Source organism: Lithobates pipiens, unplaced genomic scaffold, assembly GCF_037356315.1.
Source record: "Lithobates pipiens isolate NorthernLeopardFrog02 unplaced genomic scaffold, aLitPip1_a1.2 Scaffold_14, whole genome shotgun sequence".
Classification (NCBI taxonomy): Eukaryota; Metazoa; Chordata; class Amphibia; order Anura; family Ranidae; genus Lithobates; species Lithobates pipiens.
Genome location: NW_027507728.1, coordinates 3653767 through 3672997, shown reverse-complemented (window position 1 = coordinate 3672997; position 19231 = coordinate 3653767). Strand labels below are relative to the sequence as shown.

The window sequence follows — 19231 nt, the reverse complement described above, 5'->3', positions numbered from 1 at the left end:
GTATCGGATTGGAGGCAGGCGGGCGTAAATGGACAAAAGTCTGTTTTCATCTGCCGCTCTGTAGAGGTGAATTGAGGGTCTCCTTGGGTAGGGGCGACCGTGTGAAAAAGGGCCTAAACTGCTTTCACACTGATGTGCTGCAGTTTACTTACACCGCGCATGCAGCGTAGTGCACCTGTGTCCATCTTGTGAGTTAACTGAACTGTGCCATAGACTCTGCCTGTGGCAAAAGCCGGCGCTGTACAGGAAGCATCGGCTTATGGGGCTCTGCTCTGCAGCCACTTTCTTCCTCTAACACCAGCTTCATTCACACCACTGATGCTGTGGTATGACGGGTCAGCAACCTCCGATCTGGTCTTGCTAACCCGCCATTCCAGAGCAGGAGGTCGCGGGCCACATCAGAGGGCTCCGCGGGCCACATGTGGCCCCCAGGCCACTGTTTGGCCACCCCTGCTCTAGGCTTTTATGACCTGTTCATCCGGAAGCCTTTGCACTCAGAAATGCAGATTTTCTCTTTATGAAGGTGTGCTCTCACTTTACAAGGTGGGGGGGGGGGACGACGACATTTATTAACATTTTATAATTGCTTGGAAATCCTGCAACTATGATGCTTGAGTTCAGGAAATGAGTTCTGAGGGCTTCTAACTGGAGTTTCCTCTCCTGCCTTCCCTTCAATTTCCCAATTCTTTCTCTTTTGTGTCAGTGGACATTTAGGGGGGTTCCTTCAGGCCATCTCAGGTCTTCTGAACCTAGGTGTCATTTCCCCAGTACCTGAGGCAACACAGTTTTGAGGACATTTTTTTTGGCCTGTTTCCATTCCCAAAGTGGGCATCTGTTCCATCTTAAATTTCAAAACTCGAAATATCCTCATTCTAGTCCAGAGATTGTGGAGATAATCCACTAGGTCTTTCCTCCTGCCCGGACACTTTGCACCTTCTGTTGACATCAAGGGTGTGTACATGCATTTCCGTTTTTTTTTTCAGCATCCGCTTTCCTATGTTTTACTGTGAGGCTTCAACATTACCAAATGTGGCACTGTCCTTTGGCCTCTAATCTGCACCTTGGGTCTCGTCCAAGGTGCTGACCCCAGTATTATTTGTGGTATTCCTATTGTGGGATAATTAGACAATCACTTGTCGAGAGTAGTCAATGCAGGCACTGTTGGGCAAGGTGATGTTAACTGGCCAGACATTACAAGGGTGCGAATGCAACATGAACCTTCAGATATTGCTGGACCCAACCAATCGTTTGGCATACCTGGGTTGAGTCCTGGATACAGCTCAGAAAAAAGTGTTTCTCACACAGGAGAAATGTCAACCTTTTCTATCTCAGTTTCCAGCTCTGCAGTCCAGGAGTCATCCTCTTTGCATGAGATTCTTGGACTAGATGTAGCCTCCTTAGTTGTAGTCCCCTTTGCCCAGTTTCACTCCAGACATCTTCGATGCAATATTCTGTTGTCATGGAACAATTCAATCAAGTCTTTGGACAAACCAATTCACTTGCAATGGAGAACCAGGTTGTCGCTGACCTGGTGACACAGGTATCTCTGGTATCAGGTATTTCATATTCTGGAAGATCCTCCTGACAGATGCCAGTCTGTCAGGCAGAGGAGTTTGGGGTACCCTGTAAGTGAAGAGGGTTTAGTTGTTGAAGGAGTCTTGTCTCCTGATCAATATATTGGAACTTGGGGAGATTTGGTTGTCTCTACTGTGTTGCACCATCTTGCTGGTAGATCATCCTATCTGGATTCAGTTGGACAATGCCACAGAGGTGGCACACAACAACCATGTGCTTTCCAGGTGTGGACAAATGGAAGACAGATTTCCCGTCAGGGAGACAGTACTTGTGCAGCTAATGCTCACGTGGATGTGCCAGTACATAGATGGACTCAGGCTAGTAACCAGCGTGCACTGACACCATGGTGTATTCGTAGCATGCGACTGCACACTGGTGCATACCTGTACACATCATGTCCCTACAATGGTGCCAAGCTGCCTATTTAAAGGAGGTCCTAACATGTGTCGATTGCTGGATGTTCTTCAGCCCCTGTGATTCTTGTTCCTGTAGTTCCTGGTTACCCTGCTGCCTTACTGTTACTGTCTGTTCTTGGATTTCCCTCTGACTCTCTCCCGATCATGATCCAGCCTTGCTGTTTGACCTCCCTCCTGCTTGATCTCCTGTGCTTGACCAGGCACTGCTCCTTCTCCCTCTGTTCATCCGCGTATGACCCCAGCCTGGCTCCTGGCTATGTCCTCTTCTCCAATCATTCTGTCCACGTATGACCTTGGCTCCAGCTTCCAGACTACATCGATCTGCCTGCTCCTTGGAACCTGATTACCAGATCTGCCTTTGGGCCCTGTCTGGCATTTCCACACATTCCGTGCACAGACTGTCTACCACTGCTGATCATGAGGAGTTCCGTTACCTGAATCAACCACCATCCCTGCAGACCATCTCTACTGATCATCACCTGCCATCCAGGTCCCAGCACCCGTGCTACCCTGAGCCTCGCACGCCTGTTCCCACATTTAGGTGTTTTTGAACCAGAACTGCAAGGGAGGCCCTCTCTTTACTTTGGCCTTCACCAAGGTACATGACACTTCTTCAGCCAGGACCCAGGGGAGTGTTCCCAGGTGCGGAATGCTAAATGTGGACATCATAGCCTCCAGGTTCAACAACAAACTATATAAAATAAATTCAGCGCTCTATGGGTAAATAACTATGCAAATTCATATGCTAAGTAAAGTTAGTTTATTAGATGCACATTGGGAATAAAAAACACAACCGTCAAATGGTGATGGGATAATAAAAATATATAACAATTTTTTTTTTTTTTTTTATATTCACATGGAGTTTTCTTTACATGTTGTTGCATGCAATTTGTTGTGCCTATATAGCATTTTTGCATGGATCCTAATGTGTATTTCATTACCCCATGGATTCAGATTTCAGTGTCCAATCACCCCCAAATGATTGATAATGCTGTTTAAATATGTTGCATGTAGGACGAATGCACTGCATTCTTTTTTCAGGGTGAGCGAGGGGTAAACATCACAACGGTAGTTGTTTTCCTCCCCCCACCCCTAGTTGTCAGCCTATATACTTGCTGCTTGCCGTGGCCCCCGTGACTTTGATAAGGCACAGGCGCGCGAAACATGTAAGCCGCGGTCGTCACGGCAACACAGAGCTTGCGATCCACCTCCTCACATCTGGTTACCTTCGCTTCCAGCCCCGAAGCCCACGTCATCCAGAGCGCCCAGCCTCAGCTAGTACAGTCAGCTAGTTTGAGTTTAACCTCCAGCGGTGAGCACTACACAACACCTCCCGCGATATATAGCTGGTCTGACATCTGTGACAAGCCACCGGTTTCACTATCCTGACCCCTTGCTTTTCCCATCCTGGCGGCTTTCCTTGGAGATCTGGCTACCCACCTCAGGATCGAAAGTTGAAGTATACCGTTGATATTAACCCCTCATGATCTGGATTTTATTGTGGTATCGTACACATTTCTTCACAGTACAGCAACAATGGCAATGGGTTTTTATATGGCTTTTATATATTTTTAACATCCCATCACCATTTGACAGTTGTGTTTTTTTATTCCCAATGTGCATCTAATAAACTAACTTTAACTTAGCATATCGATTTGCATAGTTATCTGGTCCCATAGAGCGCTGCATTTGTTTTATATGTTCTGTTGTCCACCTTTTACAGTGGTTGGCAGCTGCACTGGGTCGTCTCAGCTTTTTCTTACATCTTCCAGGATATGCACATCTTTATGGATGACTGACAGTTCTAGCGCTCAAGGACTTTGTTGTTTTGCCACCAACAAACTAGATAGGTTTGTTTGCAGATAAAGAAATACATTGCCTAGAAGACATCCCAATGCTCTTTTGCCATTCTGCTAGCTGGCAATGTTCTCCATGTGTTTGTACCCGCATACGGCAAACTCCAGGAGCTGGGCATTTGTTCTTCACTCCATGTTTGGATATATAGAAATCCCTGCTGTTCCAATCTCAGGCTGTCTCCTCCCAGTCACAGTCCTTTTCAGAGGGCATTTGGCAGGCACCGAGGAGGTGTTATATCGCCTCCTGACTTAACCTAATGCCGCACCTCTGCAAAGTAATTGCGTGCAGTTGCAGCGCAACCCAATTGGACTCGATGGGCGAGTTTGACAAGCAACGTCACTTGTCAAACTCTGCAATCCAAGTTAAAATGTTACGGCCGTGGCATGTGAACAGCTTTGGGCCACTGTTATTTTACAGTTCGCATTGGGCAGCCGGGGGGCGGTAGAACCGTGGTTCAGCCAGCTGTTTTTTTTACCACCCCTTGACCACCCATATGAAAGGGACCTATTTCATGAGCACTTGCACCTATTATTCCTAGCACCAGGTGTTTGTTTTCTATATATTTATGTAGTTATGGATCTCATCAGGTCCAAAATTCATTTTGAGCAGAATTAAAGGGGTTGTAAAGGTAAATGTTTTTTTCACCTTAATGCATTCTATGCATTAAGGTGAAAAAACATCCGACAATGTCAACCACATTGCCAATGTAAGTTTAACAATGCCAATCCCAACCACAACACTACCTGCCTGGAGTTTGCATGTTCTCTCTGTGCCCGCGTGGGTTTCCTCCGGGTATTCCGGTTTGCTCCCACACTCCAAAGACATGCAGGTAGGTTAAATGGCTTCTGTCCAAAATTGTCCCTAATATATGAATGGGGACCTTGGATTGTGGGCTCCTTGAGGGTTGGGACCGATGTGAGTGTGCAATGTACAGGGACAATTGTAGACACTCACTCAGGTTGAACTGAATGGACTGGTGTCTTTATTCAACCTTACTAACTATGTAATGCCGGCGCCCCCAGTCCCCCACGTTTTACTTACCTCACCCCTCGAAAGTCCCGTGCTCGTCCTCGACTTCCTCTTCACCACTCAGCCTGGCCGCTGATTGGCTGGAGTGGATGGATGGAAAGCAGCGCAGCCATTGGCTCGCGCTGCTGTCAATCACATCCACTGACGCGGAGCACCGGGGCCGTGTGATACAGCAAGCGACTATAGCCACCGGCTGTATCACGGGAGCGTGCCCGTAGATGCTTCTCACCATGCGAGGGAGCTCGCATGAACGTGAGAAGCATCTGGAGGGAGGAAGCCGAGACAGCCGCCGAGGGACCCCAGAAGAGCAGGTTCGGGGCCACTCTGTGCAAAACGAGCTGCACAGTGGAGGTAAGTATAACATGTTTGTTATTTAAAAAAAAAAAAAAAATTTTACTTTACAATCCCTTTAAGATAGGCCCTCCACAACAATTTCAGTTTCTCACGTGGCCCCTTGGAAAAATGAATTGCCCACTTGCTCTGGGGTAACAAGGTTGAGAAAAGCTGGTCTACAGGATCGGATTCCACCCTTTCTTGTCCAGGTGCACTCTACAAGATCTGTGAGTCCTTTTTTAGGGACAAGCTATTTTTTTTCCAGATTTGCAAGGCTACAACCTGGTCTTTTGTTTTCTAAGTTCTACCAAACAGATGTTCAGGACTCTAATTCAAGTGAACCTGTCATTAAAGTATATATGTCACATTAATCAGCAGAGCATATATCAGGGGTTAAATTAGAGACTACACAGTTGGTTTATTCGGAGAGATGCTGTCTGGTAACAGGATCAGCAACACATGATGAGCAAATATGATTATTATAAATACTGTATATCGTTACACAGGACATATACAATTTCAGCAAGGTTTCTTACACATTAACACACATTGATAAAAAAAAAAAAAAAAAAAAAAAAAAAAACAGCTGATATGAGAATTGATTTACCTGCTAAAGGATTTGTAATGTTCAGTCTTGTGATTTATACACACCTGCCGCACTGTACAGCCAGGCTGGTCCTAGTTCAGCAATTCAGCTTCCTATATCACCGCCCTGCCCAGCAGTAAAGCAGAAGTACAATGACTTTTCCAGCCAACCGTGCAGTATGGCAGAGGTATGTAAATCACATTAGTTGAGCAGAATTACAAATCCCTTCGTAGGTAATACAGTATAAGGTTATATAGATCTTTCATGCTATAAAAGAGTATAGGACCTCTTTAATACATTGAAATAATGTCTCCAGTGGGGGAGACTCAGCAACATACACCATCACCCTGGTATGTAAGCCCTATCTTTGGTGCCGTTTTAAGTAAACGAAGACCAAATACATGGTAACAGAATCATTCCTATTGGGTGACAGATGGGGCTTCTGCTATAAGGTGACAAATAGAGCCCTTCCTATAGGGTAAAATACAGAGACCATCTACATGGTGAGAAGGTACAGCCCCTTAAAGTGGTTGTAAACCCTTACAAACCACTTTGACCTACAGGTAAGCCTAGATTAAGGAAATCTCTCCTAAACCTACACGGTTTAGGGAATATTTGGCAAAAAACAGGCACCGCCGTAGACAGTGGCGCGCAGGTGCACTTAGCTCGCCGCTGTCAACGGCGATATGTCGCGAGTGGCGGCTCCCATGCGGGAGTGACGTCACCGTGGCTTCGTCGAATGACAGCGCCGGAGCAGCGAGACCCACAGAGAAGATATAGGTTCCGTACACAAGGGGACAGCGGTGACATTGCTGGCTCCTGTGTCAGATAAGTGACACATAATGGACTACTATGCGCTGCATAGCAGTCCATTGTGCTTTACCTTTGCAGGGAATAAAAGAGGAAGTAAACCCATCAGGGTTTACTTCCTCTTTAATAGGGTAACAGGTATAGCACCTCCTACTGGATGCAGGTACAGCTTCCTCTATAAGGTGACAAGATGACAAGTGGCCTCACCTTTGTCCACTCGGGTGAGGAGGAGATCCAGCATTTCCAGGACATGCATCTGTTTTATCTGCAGCGTTTTATCAAAAACTGCAATTTCCGGCTGGCCATCTGTGAGAAAAGAGAGCGAAACATCGGTCATTCATCAGTACTGGGCACAACATACCACTGCTGGAGTGCCAAGCTGTGCCCAAAACCCCACCTTGAGAGAAATAGAACAGCCTCCTTCTACATTCCTATTTACAGAAGAACACAGAGTGGGTAATGTTCACATCGTCCAGACTTCACACACAAAAAAAAAAAAAATGCATAACAGAGGGAGATCCAAATCGCTCAGACATTAATCTCTGTTTTATCCGTCTCCAGCTGGGGAAACATTAACGTCTCGCTAATTTGTAGCCTTCAACGGCAAGAGCTAAAAATAGCCAGTAATTGGCAATGGCGCATTACATTAATAAAACAAGTGAAATAAATGAATCAATAAGGAACTGAACAGCTTTAATGAGACTGCGAGCGGCAAGATCTTACTCGTTTATGCCTCAAAGCTGCATCTCCGCAATTGTTCCCATGAGAGAGCCTTGTGGGTTTATTACAGAAAATGCAGTGCTTTATACTGCAAGCTCACCGATTAGAGAGACCACCATCTATGTGACTGCTCGTTTTTACATTCACATCACATCCACTATTGCAGAACCCCTAATTAGTGAGGTTCAGTAACCCATAGCAACTAGCCTTCACCTTTTGTTAGTGAGCCGTGAGCAAAAATGGACAAGGATTCCTGGTTCCTGTGTATTATAATGCAATGTGAACAAAAAGGAAACCTGTACTTAGCGCATATGGGGGGGGGGGGGAGGCACCATTTCTTATCACTCCTTCTAAATTATCTAGCTACCTCACTGTAATGTTGACCCAATGGCTTCAGGAGGTGATAATGATAGGATTCTCACCATCTATTAGCAAAACTCCGGCATCTGTGGACAGGAAGAGTGATGGGCCCCAGGAATCGCCATTGATGGCTTCATGGCTGAAGTTGTTGCAAAAACACTGAGACTCCCAGGGCTACGAATTCAAGCATGAGGCATTATTAAATGATTACAATATCTTGTGTTTCTTTATACAGGATAAACATATGGAAACGTGCCTGGACCATACAATGCTGAATCCTGGTCCAGTAATATCAGCAATAGACAGGATCAGCCTAGCACTATGCTATGACCAACCTAAATCCAAACAGTTTTATGTTAAAGTGGTTGTAAACCCTCCCCCACAACTTTGTCCCATGTAAATCAGCATAAAAAACCTTAATGAACACTGCTTGTAGATATCTCCTTACTTGCTTAGTATTGTTGTAATCCTTGTTGTTCTGTAGAATGAAGTCACTGAGCATGCCCAGATCTCCCCCGATTTAAGGCACACTCTCTATGTCTTATCTATCTGTTATCAGGACTTCCTACGGCACAACACTGAACTCTGCTAATCACTCAGAGCTTCCTCCTACACACCATGTGACCTCACATACAGTCTAAACTTGGCCATTACTGCAGTTTTATCAGCTGAAGCTGATAAGTCTGACAAAGGGAAACATTAGACATGGGCACAAGTAAATACTATGAAATAAACAAGTACGCTATGAACAGGGAAGCAGGGTTGCCATAGAAACATTGGATTGAGAAGGAGGCTTGGTTAACAGTACAGGAAGTGCTCAATGTAAGGGCGGAAATACACTCCACTGTGGACTCAGAAAACAATACTTAACCACTTCCCGACCAGCGCACGACGATGTACGTCGACAGCATGGCACGGGCAGGCATATTGGCGTACATGTACGCCAATATGGTCGGGACCCCCGTGAGTCCGGTCGCGGGACCCGCGGACTCGATCGCCGCGGGCATCCCCGCGATCGTCTCACGGAGCGGCCGAATGGAGGAAATGCTGTATAATCAACATTTTCCCATTCTGCCTAGCAACTAGTGACGCTGATCTCTGCTCCATGTGATTGGAGCAGAGATCAGTGTACACTAAATGAAAGCCCAACCCCCCCACAGTTAGTAACACACCCCTAGGAACACTTAACCCCTATACTGCCACCCACAGGTTAACCCTTTCACTGCCAGTGTCATTTACACAGGAATCACTGCATTTATATAGCAGTGATTACTGTATAAATGACAATGGTCCCAAAAATGTGTCAAAAATGTCCGATGGGTCCCTGACAATGTCGCAGTCACAATAAAAATCGCAGATCGCCGCCATTACTAGTAAAAAAAAAAATAATAAAAAATTATTAATAAAAATGCTATAAAACTATCCCTATTTTGTAAATGCTATAACTTTTGCGCAAACCAATCAATAATCGCTTATTGCGATTTTTTTTACCAAAAATATGTAGAAGAATACGTATCGGCCTAAATTGAGGGAAAAAAATGTTTTTTTTTATATATTTTTGGGGGATATTTATTATAACAAAAAGTAAAAAATAATGCGTTTTTTTCAAAATTGTCGCTCTATTTTTGTTTATAGCGCAAAAAATAAAAACCGCAGGGGTGATCAAATACCACCAAAAGAAAGCTCTATTTGTGGGAAAAAAAGGACGTCAATTTTGTTTGGGAGCCACGTCGCACGACCGCGCAATTGTCAGTTAAAGCGACGCAGTGCCGAATCGCAAAAAGTGGTCTGGTCTTTGACCAGCAAATTGGTCCGGTCTGAAAGTGGTTAAGATGGCGCTGCCTAACCCATGGAAACAAGTTTTTTAAAGTTTCTTTAAACAGTAAGTAATATGCGATTTGGGCTGGATTACAGTGGCTATTGTCTGATAATGACTTCTTATAATGGACTAAATGAAAAGAAGCATCAAAGTGGGAGAGTTTACTTCCTTTTTAATAACAGTTAGATGTTCCCGAACTGACCCGTCAGCTAAAGAAGGCTCCGGTGATCTTAATCACTGTTATATACATTATTGTCACTTGTATACATACAGTATTACAGATGTAGAACTTTAGAATACACAACAAACATTTACAAAAGATTTGAAGAGATTGTGTTAACTTTTCCTCTGATTAGTGTCTATGCATCTTTGCTGTGCATCGAAAGAAGGAACTGAAGAAGGACATCTTTTGGTTGTTGAGTATGTGCCCACTCACAGCAAGCAGACACAAAAGTCCGCCATGAAGAATGGATAGGCTGCTGGTAACATTTGTGGAAGTTGCTGTAAAAGCAGCTCTAGGGGTGGGAAGGTCACTGAATTAGTGCATATATAAAGGAACAAAGGCCACAGCACCGGGAATTTGATAGGGTACCTCTAGTGCTGTGATGAAGTTGCATGCCTTCCAGGCAATGACCCCTCGATCTTTTCTTTGATCTCTATATAGTGTGAGATCAGTGCTTTAGTCCCACCAGCCCACATATTGCATCAGGGTATTATAAGAATGTTATGTATTGGGGATAAATAGATCCCCTGTTCTGATGTATTATACCGCATATATTGTACTGATAACTGTATTACATTTCCGCTACAAACTGTGAGCAGCATCTCCATTTAATTGATGGGGACATGTATTCCTTGACCCTATTGGTAATAGCTTGTATCTTACTATACTGTTTTGTTATCGCCACCGATATTCCCATGAGAATGTTTAAAGTTGAGATCTCCCTGTTTAAGGAGGTCTTATGTCTATGAATATTTTGAGGGAAAAGCATTCTGGTATTTGTGTTCGGTTTAATATCTGTTTGCACTATTGTTCAAAGATTGTGCCTTATATGACATTGTCTGATTACTTCAATAAAAATATTGAAATATAAATTTAATTGATGGGTTGTGATGTCATTTGAAAGGATATGGATACTTTGGTGCCTATCTGTTTTTTTTTTTTTTATGGTTTACCATAACATCTAAACTACAAATAAAAAAACGAATATCTCCAGCAACTTCTAGTCAATAGGACATTCCTGTAATTATCGTAGATAACTGATGGTGGACATCTTACCTCCCTCCGGTACAGCCCTGTGGTGGCCAGACTAGTTGGTGCATCTCCCCTAACTATGGTCTTCAGCTTCAGTGCCTAAAAGAGGTTCATATAATATCATCACATACACACACACAGTAGGACATCACAGTGAACAGAGAGCAACTTCAGAAGCTTACAGCACTACATTACATACCACCAGGGCCGTCTTTAACGTGAGGCAAAAGGGGCAGCTGCCCTGGGCCCCTTGAGCCCACACTGCCCGCAAATTGGGGTCCCATGAAAACACAGGCGAGAGCAGAAATGCATCACTGTATTCCCCAGCCAGCGGGATGGGGGCGGGGCTGGGACCAGGATTTCCACTGCCGCTCTGACCCCCACCGCGTGCAGCCTTTATGCTCGGAGCCGAGATGGGAGTAGGAGCGCTGAGACCCCCGCCTCCGGACCTCTTCGAGTCCCGCCCCCAGACCTTTGAGAGCCCTGCTTCTGGGCCCCTGAGGGCCCCACACCTCGACGTCTGAAGGCTCCGCACCTGGACCCCTGAGGGCCCCACACCTGGACCCGAGGGCCCTGCACCTGGACCTCTGAGGGCACCGTCCCATGATCAATGAGAGTGGGTGGTGTGCCTGGCTGGCGAAGTAGTTCCTTCTCCCCATAGACTGCTTGTTGACTGTTATCCTAACCCTGACCTTTTGTTTATGAACAGTATAGCTGTACACTGCTGATAGGTAAAATTTTAAAATGGATACTTAGTTGATCACCTCCTGTACTCTGGTCTCTGGTTATTTCCTGTACTAGATTGGCAGTCTCTGGTCATCTCCTGTACTAGATTCACAGTCTCTGGTCATCTCCTGAACTAGATTTGCAGTCTCTGTTCCTCTCCTGTACTAAATTCACAGTCTCTGGTCCTCTCCTGTACTAGATTCACAGTCTCTGGTCATCTCCTGTAGTATGTCTCTCGGTGAGCAGTAATGATGTGCAGTAACCTCTAGCAAAGAATGAGCAAGCAGAAATTGTGTGTTGTATCCTCTTAACAACCAGTCAGTGATCGGTAATATGATGCTGTATCCTCGGGCAACTAATTGCAATTACTGCCTTTTGTGATATGTCTAAGAGCAGTTGGGGGGTCCAAGCAAATGTTTGAACAGGGCCCAATCAATATTAAAGACGGCCCTGCATACCGTCAGAGATTTACCCAAGGTTTTTAAGCTGGGCGGTGGAAGATTGTAGGCTCACATAGTTCAAGAAATGTTTGCTCCTCTGTCTCTTCCAATACATCTCACTCCAATAAAAAGATACACAATACAAACCTGACCAATCCTAACAAACTCTGCCTGGCGTGCCTCTTCTTTTTTTCTTGCAGATTTTGGGGATTCCGGCAAAACATCACTGAAAGATCTTCTGTTTAGCATGTTCTAAAACAGCACAACAAACCAGGAATTAGTGTCCCCAATTCTGACCGACTGTATCAAATGCCCTGCAACCATACCAGCATCCCTATCACCCATTATAGCCCACAGGACACCTATTGTGCCAACTTTCCATTAACTAATTTTCCAATAATCCCAATGTCTCTAGGGAAAACTATCCTCATTTAGGCTCCGTTCACACCTAGATGTTTTTGGGCATTTTTTGCTGTAAGCCTTAGCTCTAAAAACGCCTAAAAAAGCAATAAAAAATCCTATTCATTTCAATGGCCCCTGTTCACATCTGAGTGTTCTGTCACCTGATGCCCAAAAAAGTAGAGGAGCTTCTTTTTTGTCAGATTACAGACATTTTACTGCTTTTACATTGGTGATCTTTTAACCTTGAAAACACCTGTACAAAAACGCTGCAAAGCTCTGAAAAAACGCCGGAAAAACCCCCCCCCAAAACCACAGCCAAAAATGTCAGAAAAATGCGTGTAAAATAGCAATGCCTAGATGTGAACAGAGTCTTCTTGTCAAATCCCTCAGAGGTTCCTCTGTTTACTAACTGAAATCCTGTTGTACGTATTATTATAGGATCAACTGGAGTTATCAGCTGGAAGGATAATGCTGGTAGGATCAAGTAGAGGTATCAGTGGGAAGGAAGGAAGGAAGGAAGTGTGATCTGATTTTCAGCGCGATTATGTTCGTTGCAACTTGCTTGCATTTTGTATGTGGTTCGCAGGTTCTATGGGACCAAAACCACGCTGGAATCGCACCAATGTAGTACACAACACTTTTCCAAAATTGCTTGGTACTGTGTTGCATTGATGTGAATGGGCACCATTGAAAATGATGTGATTTTCATCATGTGTTGCTGAAATCGCACTAGCGTGAATCAGGTCCAATGCTGGAGAAATTAATGGAAGTAAACCCCCTGAATTGACAACTTTAATGCATACAACAATCACAGTCTGGCACCGGGCTAGGGCGGTTTACCGTTCCCCGGGAACTATCTCTCCCCACACACCTTTTGCGGGGCAACCCCAATCTCCCCCATATGCGTAGTGTGCCAGACCCGCAGGTATGGGCATCTAGGTGCATAGTGGGGTTAAAGCACCTAGTGACGGGGGACAGGTTGAACACATTCCCAGAACTTAAGAGGACATTATAACCTTCCCAACTGGATGTTCTTCCGATTTCTGCAGGTGAGACATGCCTTTCAACATCAGTTTTCCAGTGGTTTCACCCTCGAGATGGACCCGGTGGAAGGATTGTTAACCGGCAAAATCCTGATAGGCCCCTTATCCGCATTATACTTTCACCTCTCGGCATCTAAATCTACCCACTAAATTAACTAAAATCTTTACAAAACGGAAGCGTGATTTACCATCTCTCATGGAGGAGGACTGGGAGAACTGCATCTCCTCATATGTTTCGAACATGATCTCTGCTAGAGACCATTTTATACAGCTACATTTTTTACACCGGGCCTATTATACACCACGCAGACTGGCTGCCCTAGATGTGGAGACCCAGAGGCCTCCTTTATACATATAACATGGTCCTGCCCCCTCTTGCAGGGGTTCTGGGAACAGGTCCTGGTGGATGTTAATCAGGCAGCAGGGACCTTACTCTCACTGAGTCCTGAAATCATACTATTGAACGTGGCCACTGACCCTGCGGTGAAAAAAATAAACAAAACTGTTTATTGTGTACTCCACATACTATGCACGTAGGGAGATTCTGCTGAGGTGGAAGAATGGGGTGCCGCCCACCATCACCACCTGGAGGAATACCCTGAATGCAGTATTACCTCTATATAAAATAACATACATTAACAGGATAGACTCCTAGGGGGTCCTTACAATTGGAAATTGAATTATCTGAATCCTAGATAGACTACTTTAAAGTATATCATGGCAGTATAATAGTCCTCTGACCCCCCCTGACAGGTAACAACTATTTCCCACCGGAAAACAATCAATATCTAAAATGGACCCTATCGGACCATTTTAGGCTTAAAGACTTCCTAAAAAGGAATGCTTTGTGTTCCCTATTGGAGCTGCGAGAAAGGTATGGTACATCACTATGGAATGTGTGGAGATATAGACAACTCCAACATTTTGTGGCTTCTCTCCCAAAACCTCTCTGCACGGCTTCTAGGTTAAACTCATGGGAAAGGTTAGTCAATCAAGGGGGAATAAATGGACAGGGGATCTCTACAATTAACAGGATGTTGATGTCTCCTTTGGATGACGGTTCCATGTGTCCATTTGGAAATTAGGAAATGGAATTGAACCAGGTATTGCCTGAAGCAATGAAAAATAAAGTCTTATGTACACACAAGCGGAATGTCCGACAGAAAAAGTCAGACGGAAGCTTTTTATCATATATTCCGATCGCATGTATGCCTCTGACTTTAAAAAAAAAAAATTCTGACGGACCTAGAAATAAAACATGTTTTAAATATTTCCGACGGAACCAATTCCTATCAGGAAAACCGCTCGTCTGTATGCTGTTCCAATGGACCAAAAACAACGCATGCAATTATGTACCATGCAATTATCAATAAAACACATAATGAGAGTAGCAAGAAACCAGCTACTGTATGGCCTAAATTGACTGTCACAAAGACAGAAAGAGTCCAACGTGTTTCAACATGTAAAATGAAAGTCTTCTTCAGGGACAATAGGCCAATGAATTCCAATTATCACTGACTTCCTTCTCTAGCCCCGTCTACCTGGAGTCATGTTCAAAATGAACAGACTTTACTCTGTGTGTGGGCAAATCCGTTCATTTGAAAAGTCCGGGGACTAGCTCACAGGCGAGCAGATTGTCCGCCAGACTGCCGAGTCTGGCAGACAATTTTGAGTCAAGACTTCTTTCTAAGTCCGTCGGACTTTTGGGAATTTTTTGCGAATTGCATGGATGCGGCATTAGTGCTACTTCCTCTATACTATGGAGCACACAGATGTGATAAAAAAGTGCCTAACCATGCTATGGAAAGGTAGCAATTGGTGCTTTATCTAGATTGGTCTAGCTCAAAAAGTCAGTCTTCAGAGACAGGGTGACACCTTGGGCTGTGCCATGGTTCTGAACCTGGAAACACCCCTCAACTATATAACGCAGTACATTTTAGTTCTGGAAAGTGCCAAAGTGCAGACCACAGTGCTTGTAGGCCATATTCCAGACTATACCCAATGGTCTCCAAAGTTAGATTTTATGTTAAAGAACCCCTAGAGTCTGGAGTATTGACAGAGAACAGATGTTGATGATTGAGGATATTGCAATGTTGACTACACTAAAATGGGATACATCACACATGAAATTAGGATTACCTTGTGTAAATCTGGCATAAGATCTTGATACAGCGACCGGATCAGCATGTCCAACGTCCTCTGTCGCTTCTGAGCGAAGGTTGGTGTTTCCAGAGTAGCCTTTTCACCATTTATTACTAAAAGAGGCAGAAAAGTGTACAAAACCTCACCAGAAGCAATAAAAAGGAAAGAAACAGCTCAAATCCTAAAATTAAACAGATATCAGTTACAATCTCAAGTGCACACATACAAAGTTCCTCCACTGCCATCTCCCAGCATTTCTCTCCTCAATACAAAGATGAGTCGGGGAACATGTAGTCATGTCTTCTGGATGCATGACATCATTACTGAACAGCAGATCGACTTTTACAATATCTCCAATGAATAAAAAAGTAGACTTACATTTTACTAGAAGAAAATCCCTGAATTCTTGGTGGTCAGTGAAGACAGGAGGAGAGGGAAGTGGAGGCCCAAACAGTGGTACACTTTCTTCTGAAAATATCTTTAATCTGCCAGGTATCAGAATGAAGAACCACAATTATGCCCCTGGGTGACAGTTGTGTAGCAAACAAATATAGCAAACGGCAATTCTGATGGCATGTAAGCTCCCAGCATGGGTGTACTAAGGGGTGTGCAGTCTGAAGCGGGTGTGGACCCGTTGGTGGTGATGAGACTGCTTGACATTTCTTCTGTGTGTTGCACAGTGCTGCAGAGCAGAACCATGCCACTCAAAAATAAATGTCCAGCGAGTCTGCAGCTGACGCTTCAGTGACAGAGTTCAGTGTGGGAGGAAGTCACCTTCCCTCTCTGCTCATATTACAGAGCCAAGAGAAGGATTTCATTTCATTCGGAGTTCCTGCTGCATACGGTGACTGAGTTTGGGGAGAGGGAGATCTGTACTGAGGGTTCTATACCTTAGGGGGATGGGGGTCGGGAGTGTCTGTGTTGAAGATCCTTTACTGGGGTGCAAAGTTGTATAGGGAAGTGTAGGAAAGGGGAGGTCCATCTGTGCTGAAGGGCCTGTGTTTGGGGTATCCCTCTGGCTGAGGGTATGTACTGAGGGGTTTGTTCTGAGGGGTTGAGCGGGGGGATCTGTACTTAGGGGTCTGTGATGTAGGGGAGTCTGTACTGAGAGGTCTGTATTGGGGGGTGCAGGGAGTTGGCACTGAGGGGGTAGGCTGGGAAGCGTGGGGTTAGGCATGTTAGAAGAGATCTGTACTTTGGGGGGGAGCAAGGGCATGGGAGGAGGGATGGTTTGTACTGGGAAGAGGGGGTAACCTTGATTGTATTTGGCATGTGGCCTATAGCTTTCATTTTCAAATTTTAACTGAACAAGCCGGAGATACTAGATGGTTGCCATGTACAGCTACTCCAGAATTTGCTCCAGTTTGGATAAATTCCAACCAAACCCAATGTTGTGAGCTGACCATACCCATTACAATCTGATCATACCGTCCCTGTACAGTCTTCTTTAAATTTTACAGAAATGTAATATGAGGACAAATTTAAAAAATGCATTCAAAATATACCAAATTGGGCAGGCCCTCGCACTACATAATTGATGGTCTTTTAAAGCTATACTGTACATATACTCCTAACTACGGCACTCCTGAAGCTCCTCTTTACGGTAGGCATGTATAAAAGGATATGTAATGGAACAGTTCCATTTTATTCAAATTGTTTGTATGTATCTGTTACACTCTTGCTTGGGGCACTGTCACTAAAGCATATTTTGTGGGTGAAAGGACTGTGGCATATGTGTGCTGAGTATAGGGGAAATAAACTCAGGTTTTATTTAAATTTTCCCCTTTAAGCCCCTCCCACTGTTTGCACAATTTGCCTACACCCACAATGTGGCACGGCACACTGTGTGCGCTGCTATATTTCTTCATCCATTTTTTGGAGGTGTAAAAAAAATGATCAGCCCTGGGCACCAGATGTGCTAGGTATGCCACTGTCACATTGCACTCACCTGTAACTGTCGTTCTGTTTATTGTATCTCACTAAGGCAAAAATATCTGCAAAATTTGTTAAGGAAAAACACCGTAGATAAAAAAAATCTTTGCTGCTGCCTACATTAAGCTATTAAGCTTAGAATTAGTAACCTGAAACTCAGTAAAAATTGAATACGAGTTCCTGGTTATGGATAGGATTGCTGAGACCTAATGAGACAAAGTGGAGCAATTTTGTTTCCAGCAATGATTATCATCACTTCTTATCCCCTCACACATCAACAAATTCTCCAAAGTTTCAGAAAGCAGCCATGATGAAAGGATACGAGTAAAGTGAGAGCGGATCATTGAGGGCTTAAATGATGGAGAAGACTCTTCGCCTTCCTGAAAGACGATGGTGACGATATCATTACCGATGTGTCGTTTTCTTTCTACCTGGAAAATACAGACTGTCACTTTGGTGGACTAATTCTTTACCCCTTATGACCACCATTATCTTTCGTTCCATTCGTTTAGCCGTGCATCCTATGCATTAAGGTGAAAAAACACTTGGCTGTGGCCGGCCCCCCAGCCCCTCCGTCTTACTTACCTGAGCCCCGTATTTCTGTTGGCGGAGACACGCTCTCCCATTTTCCACGGGATGCCAGCTCTTGATTGGATAGATTGACAGCAGTGGGAGCCAATAGCTGCGCTGCTATCAATCAAATCCAATGACGTAAGCCCCGGGGTGGCGGGCCCAGTCCGACATTCATGTCTATGGACTGCTGGACTCGGGAGCGCGCCCGCAAGGTAACCCCCTGGGAGAGCGATTCTCTCAGGGGGTTATCTGATGTGGGGAGGAGCCGTGAGAGCCACCAGGGGACCCCAGAAGACAAGGTTGGGGCCACTCTATGCAAAAACGAGCTGCACAGGGGAGGTAAGTATGACACATTTGCTATTTAAAAAAAAAAAAAAACCTTACATTCACTTTCAGCATGATATAAACGGATTGAAAATTGTCTGGTTCAGCAGAAACCGGACAACTTTGGGTCCGTACGTACTGTTGTTTTTATCAACAGAAGCTGGTCTAATGACTGTCTTCTCTCAAATGTCATGCTGGAAAACCAGCATTCGATCAGCGCTTGCAGTTAATGACTGTAAGTGCTGATCTGTTTATTTTGCCATGATAGGGGTGTACCCCTGTATGAATACTATAGTGCGGGCAGGGGGGATCACTGTATCACACATTGTGTTCATGCAGGGATCTGTCAGTTTTGTTCTGTCCAACCTGCTAGTTGAACAGAAAAAAAACTGCATGTGTATTCCCAGCTTTATTTAAATGTCCCAGTTAGCCAAAAGGTCACGTGTAACTGACACTGACTTGATAACACTAGAAGAACATATATGCAAAGTCCCTTGCAATGTTCAAGGTTTTGTATAGGCTTTTACGCAAATTTACCCGTGTTGCCTTTGATATTGATTATATTGGTGCCTTTTCTAGCAGTCTGTTTGGATAGACAGAAATCAGATTACTGCTGCGTTTGTTTGAGGATGCTTCTCAAATGAATGGCTTGGTAACAAGTACACAGGCTGGCCTCAAACAATGGGAACTGTTAACAGTTGGAACAGTTGGTTGTTATGGTAAACAACTGGACATATAAAAGCGTTGTCAGGCATAAACTGGATAGGACTCATCATGCCTTAAGACCAAAGAAGAAAGAAAGTCTGTAACCAGCCATTGAAGAAAAATATACTTTTGCCTGTTTCTCCAGCAACTGCCAACTGAGTCCTCGTTGTCAACGGAGATCACA

General features: G+C 44.5%; 1 protein-coding gene across 3 annotated transcripts in view; it reads right to left on the bottom strand.

Moving 5' to 3' along the window:
• GARNL3 (GTPase activating Rap/RanGAP domain like 3) overlaps window positions 1-19231 on the bottom strand; it is a 372751-nt gene that overhangs the window by 39863 nt on the left and 313657 nt on the right. For all 3 annotated transcript variants that reach the window (XM_077479186.1, XM_077479187.1, XM_077479188.1), the window contains 8 exons: window positions 17768-17876; window positions 17462-17507; window positions 15892-15998; window positions 15511-15626; window positions 12074-12178; window positions 10785-10859; window positions 7749-7860; window positions 6814-6912 (listed from right to left, as the gene is read on the bottom strand). In XM_077479186.1, coding sequence (XP_077335312.1) covers window positions 6814-6912; window positions 7749-7860; window positions 10785-10859; window positions 12074-12178; window positions 15511-15626; window positions 15892-15998; window positions 17462-17507; window positions 17768-17876 — 769 coding nt within the window. The remainder of the gene's footprint in view (window positions 1-6813; window positions 6913-7748; window positions 7861-10784; window positions 10860-12073; window positions 12179-15510; window positions 15627-15891; window positions 15999-17461; window positions 17508-17767; window positions 17877-19231) is intronic.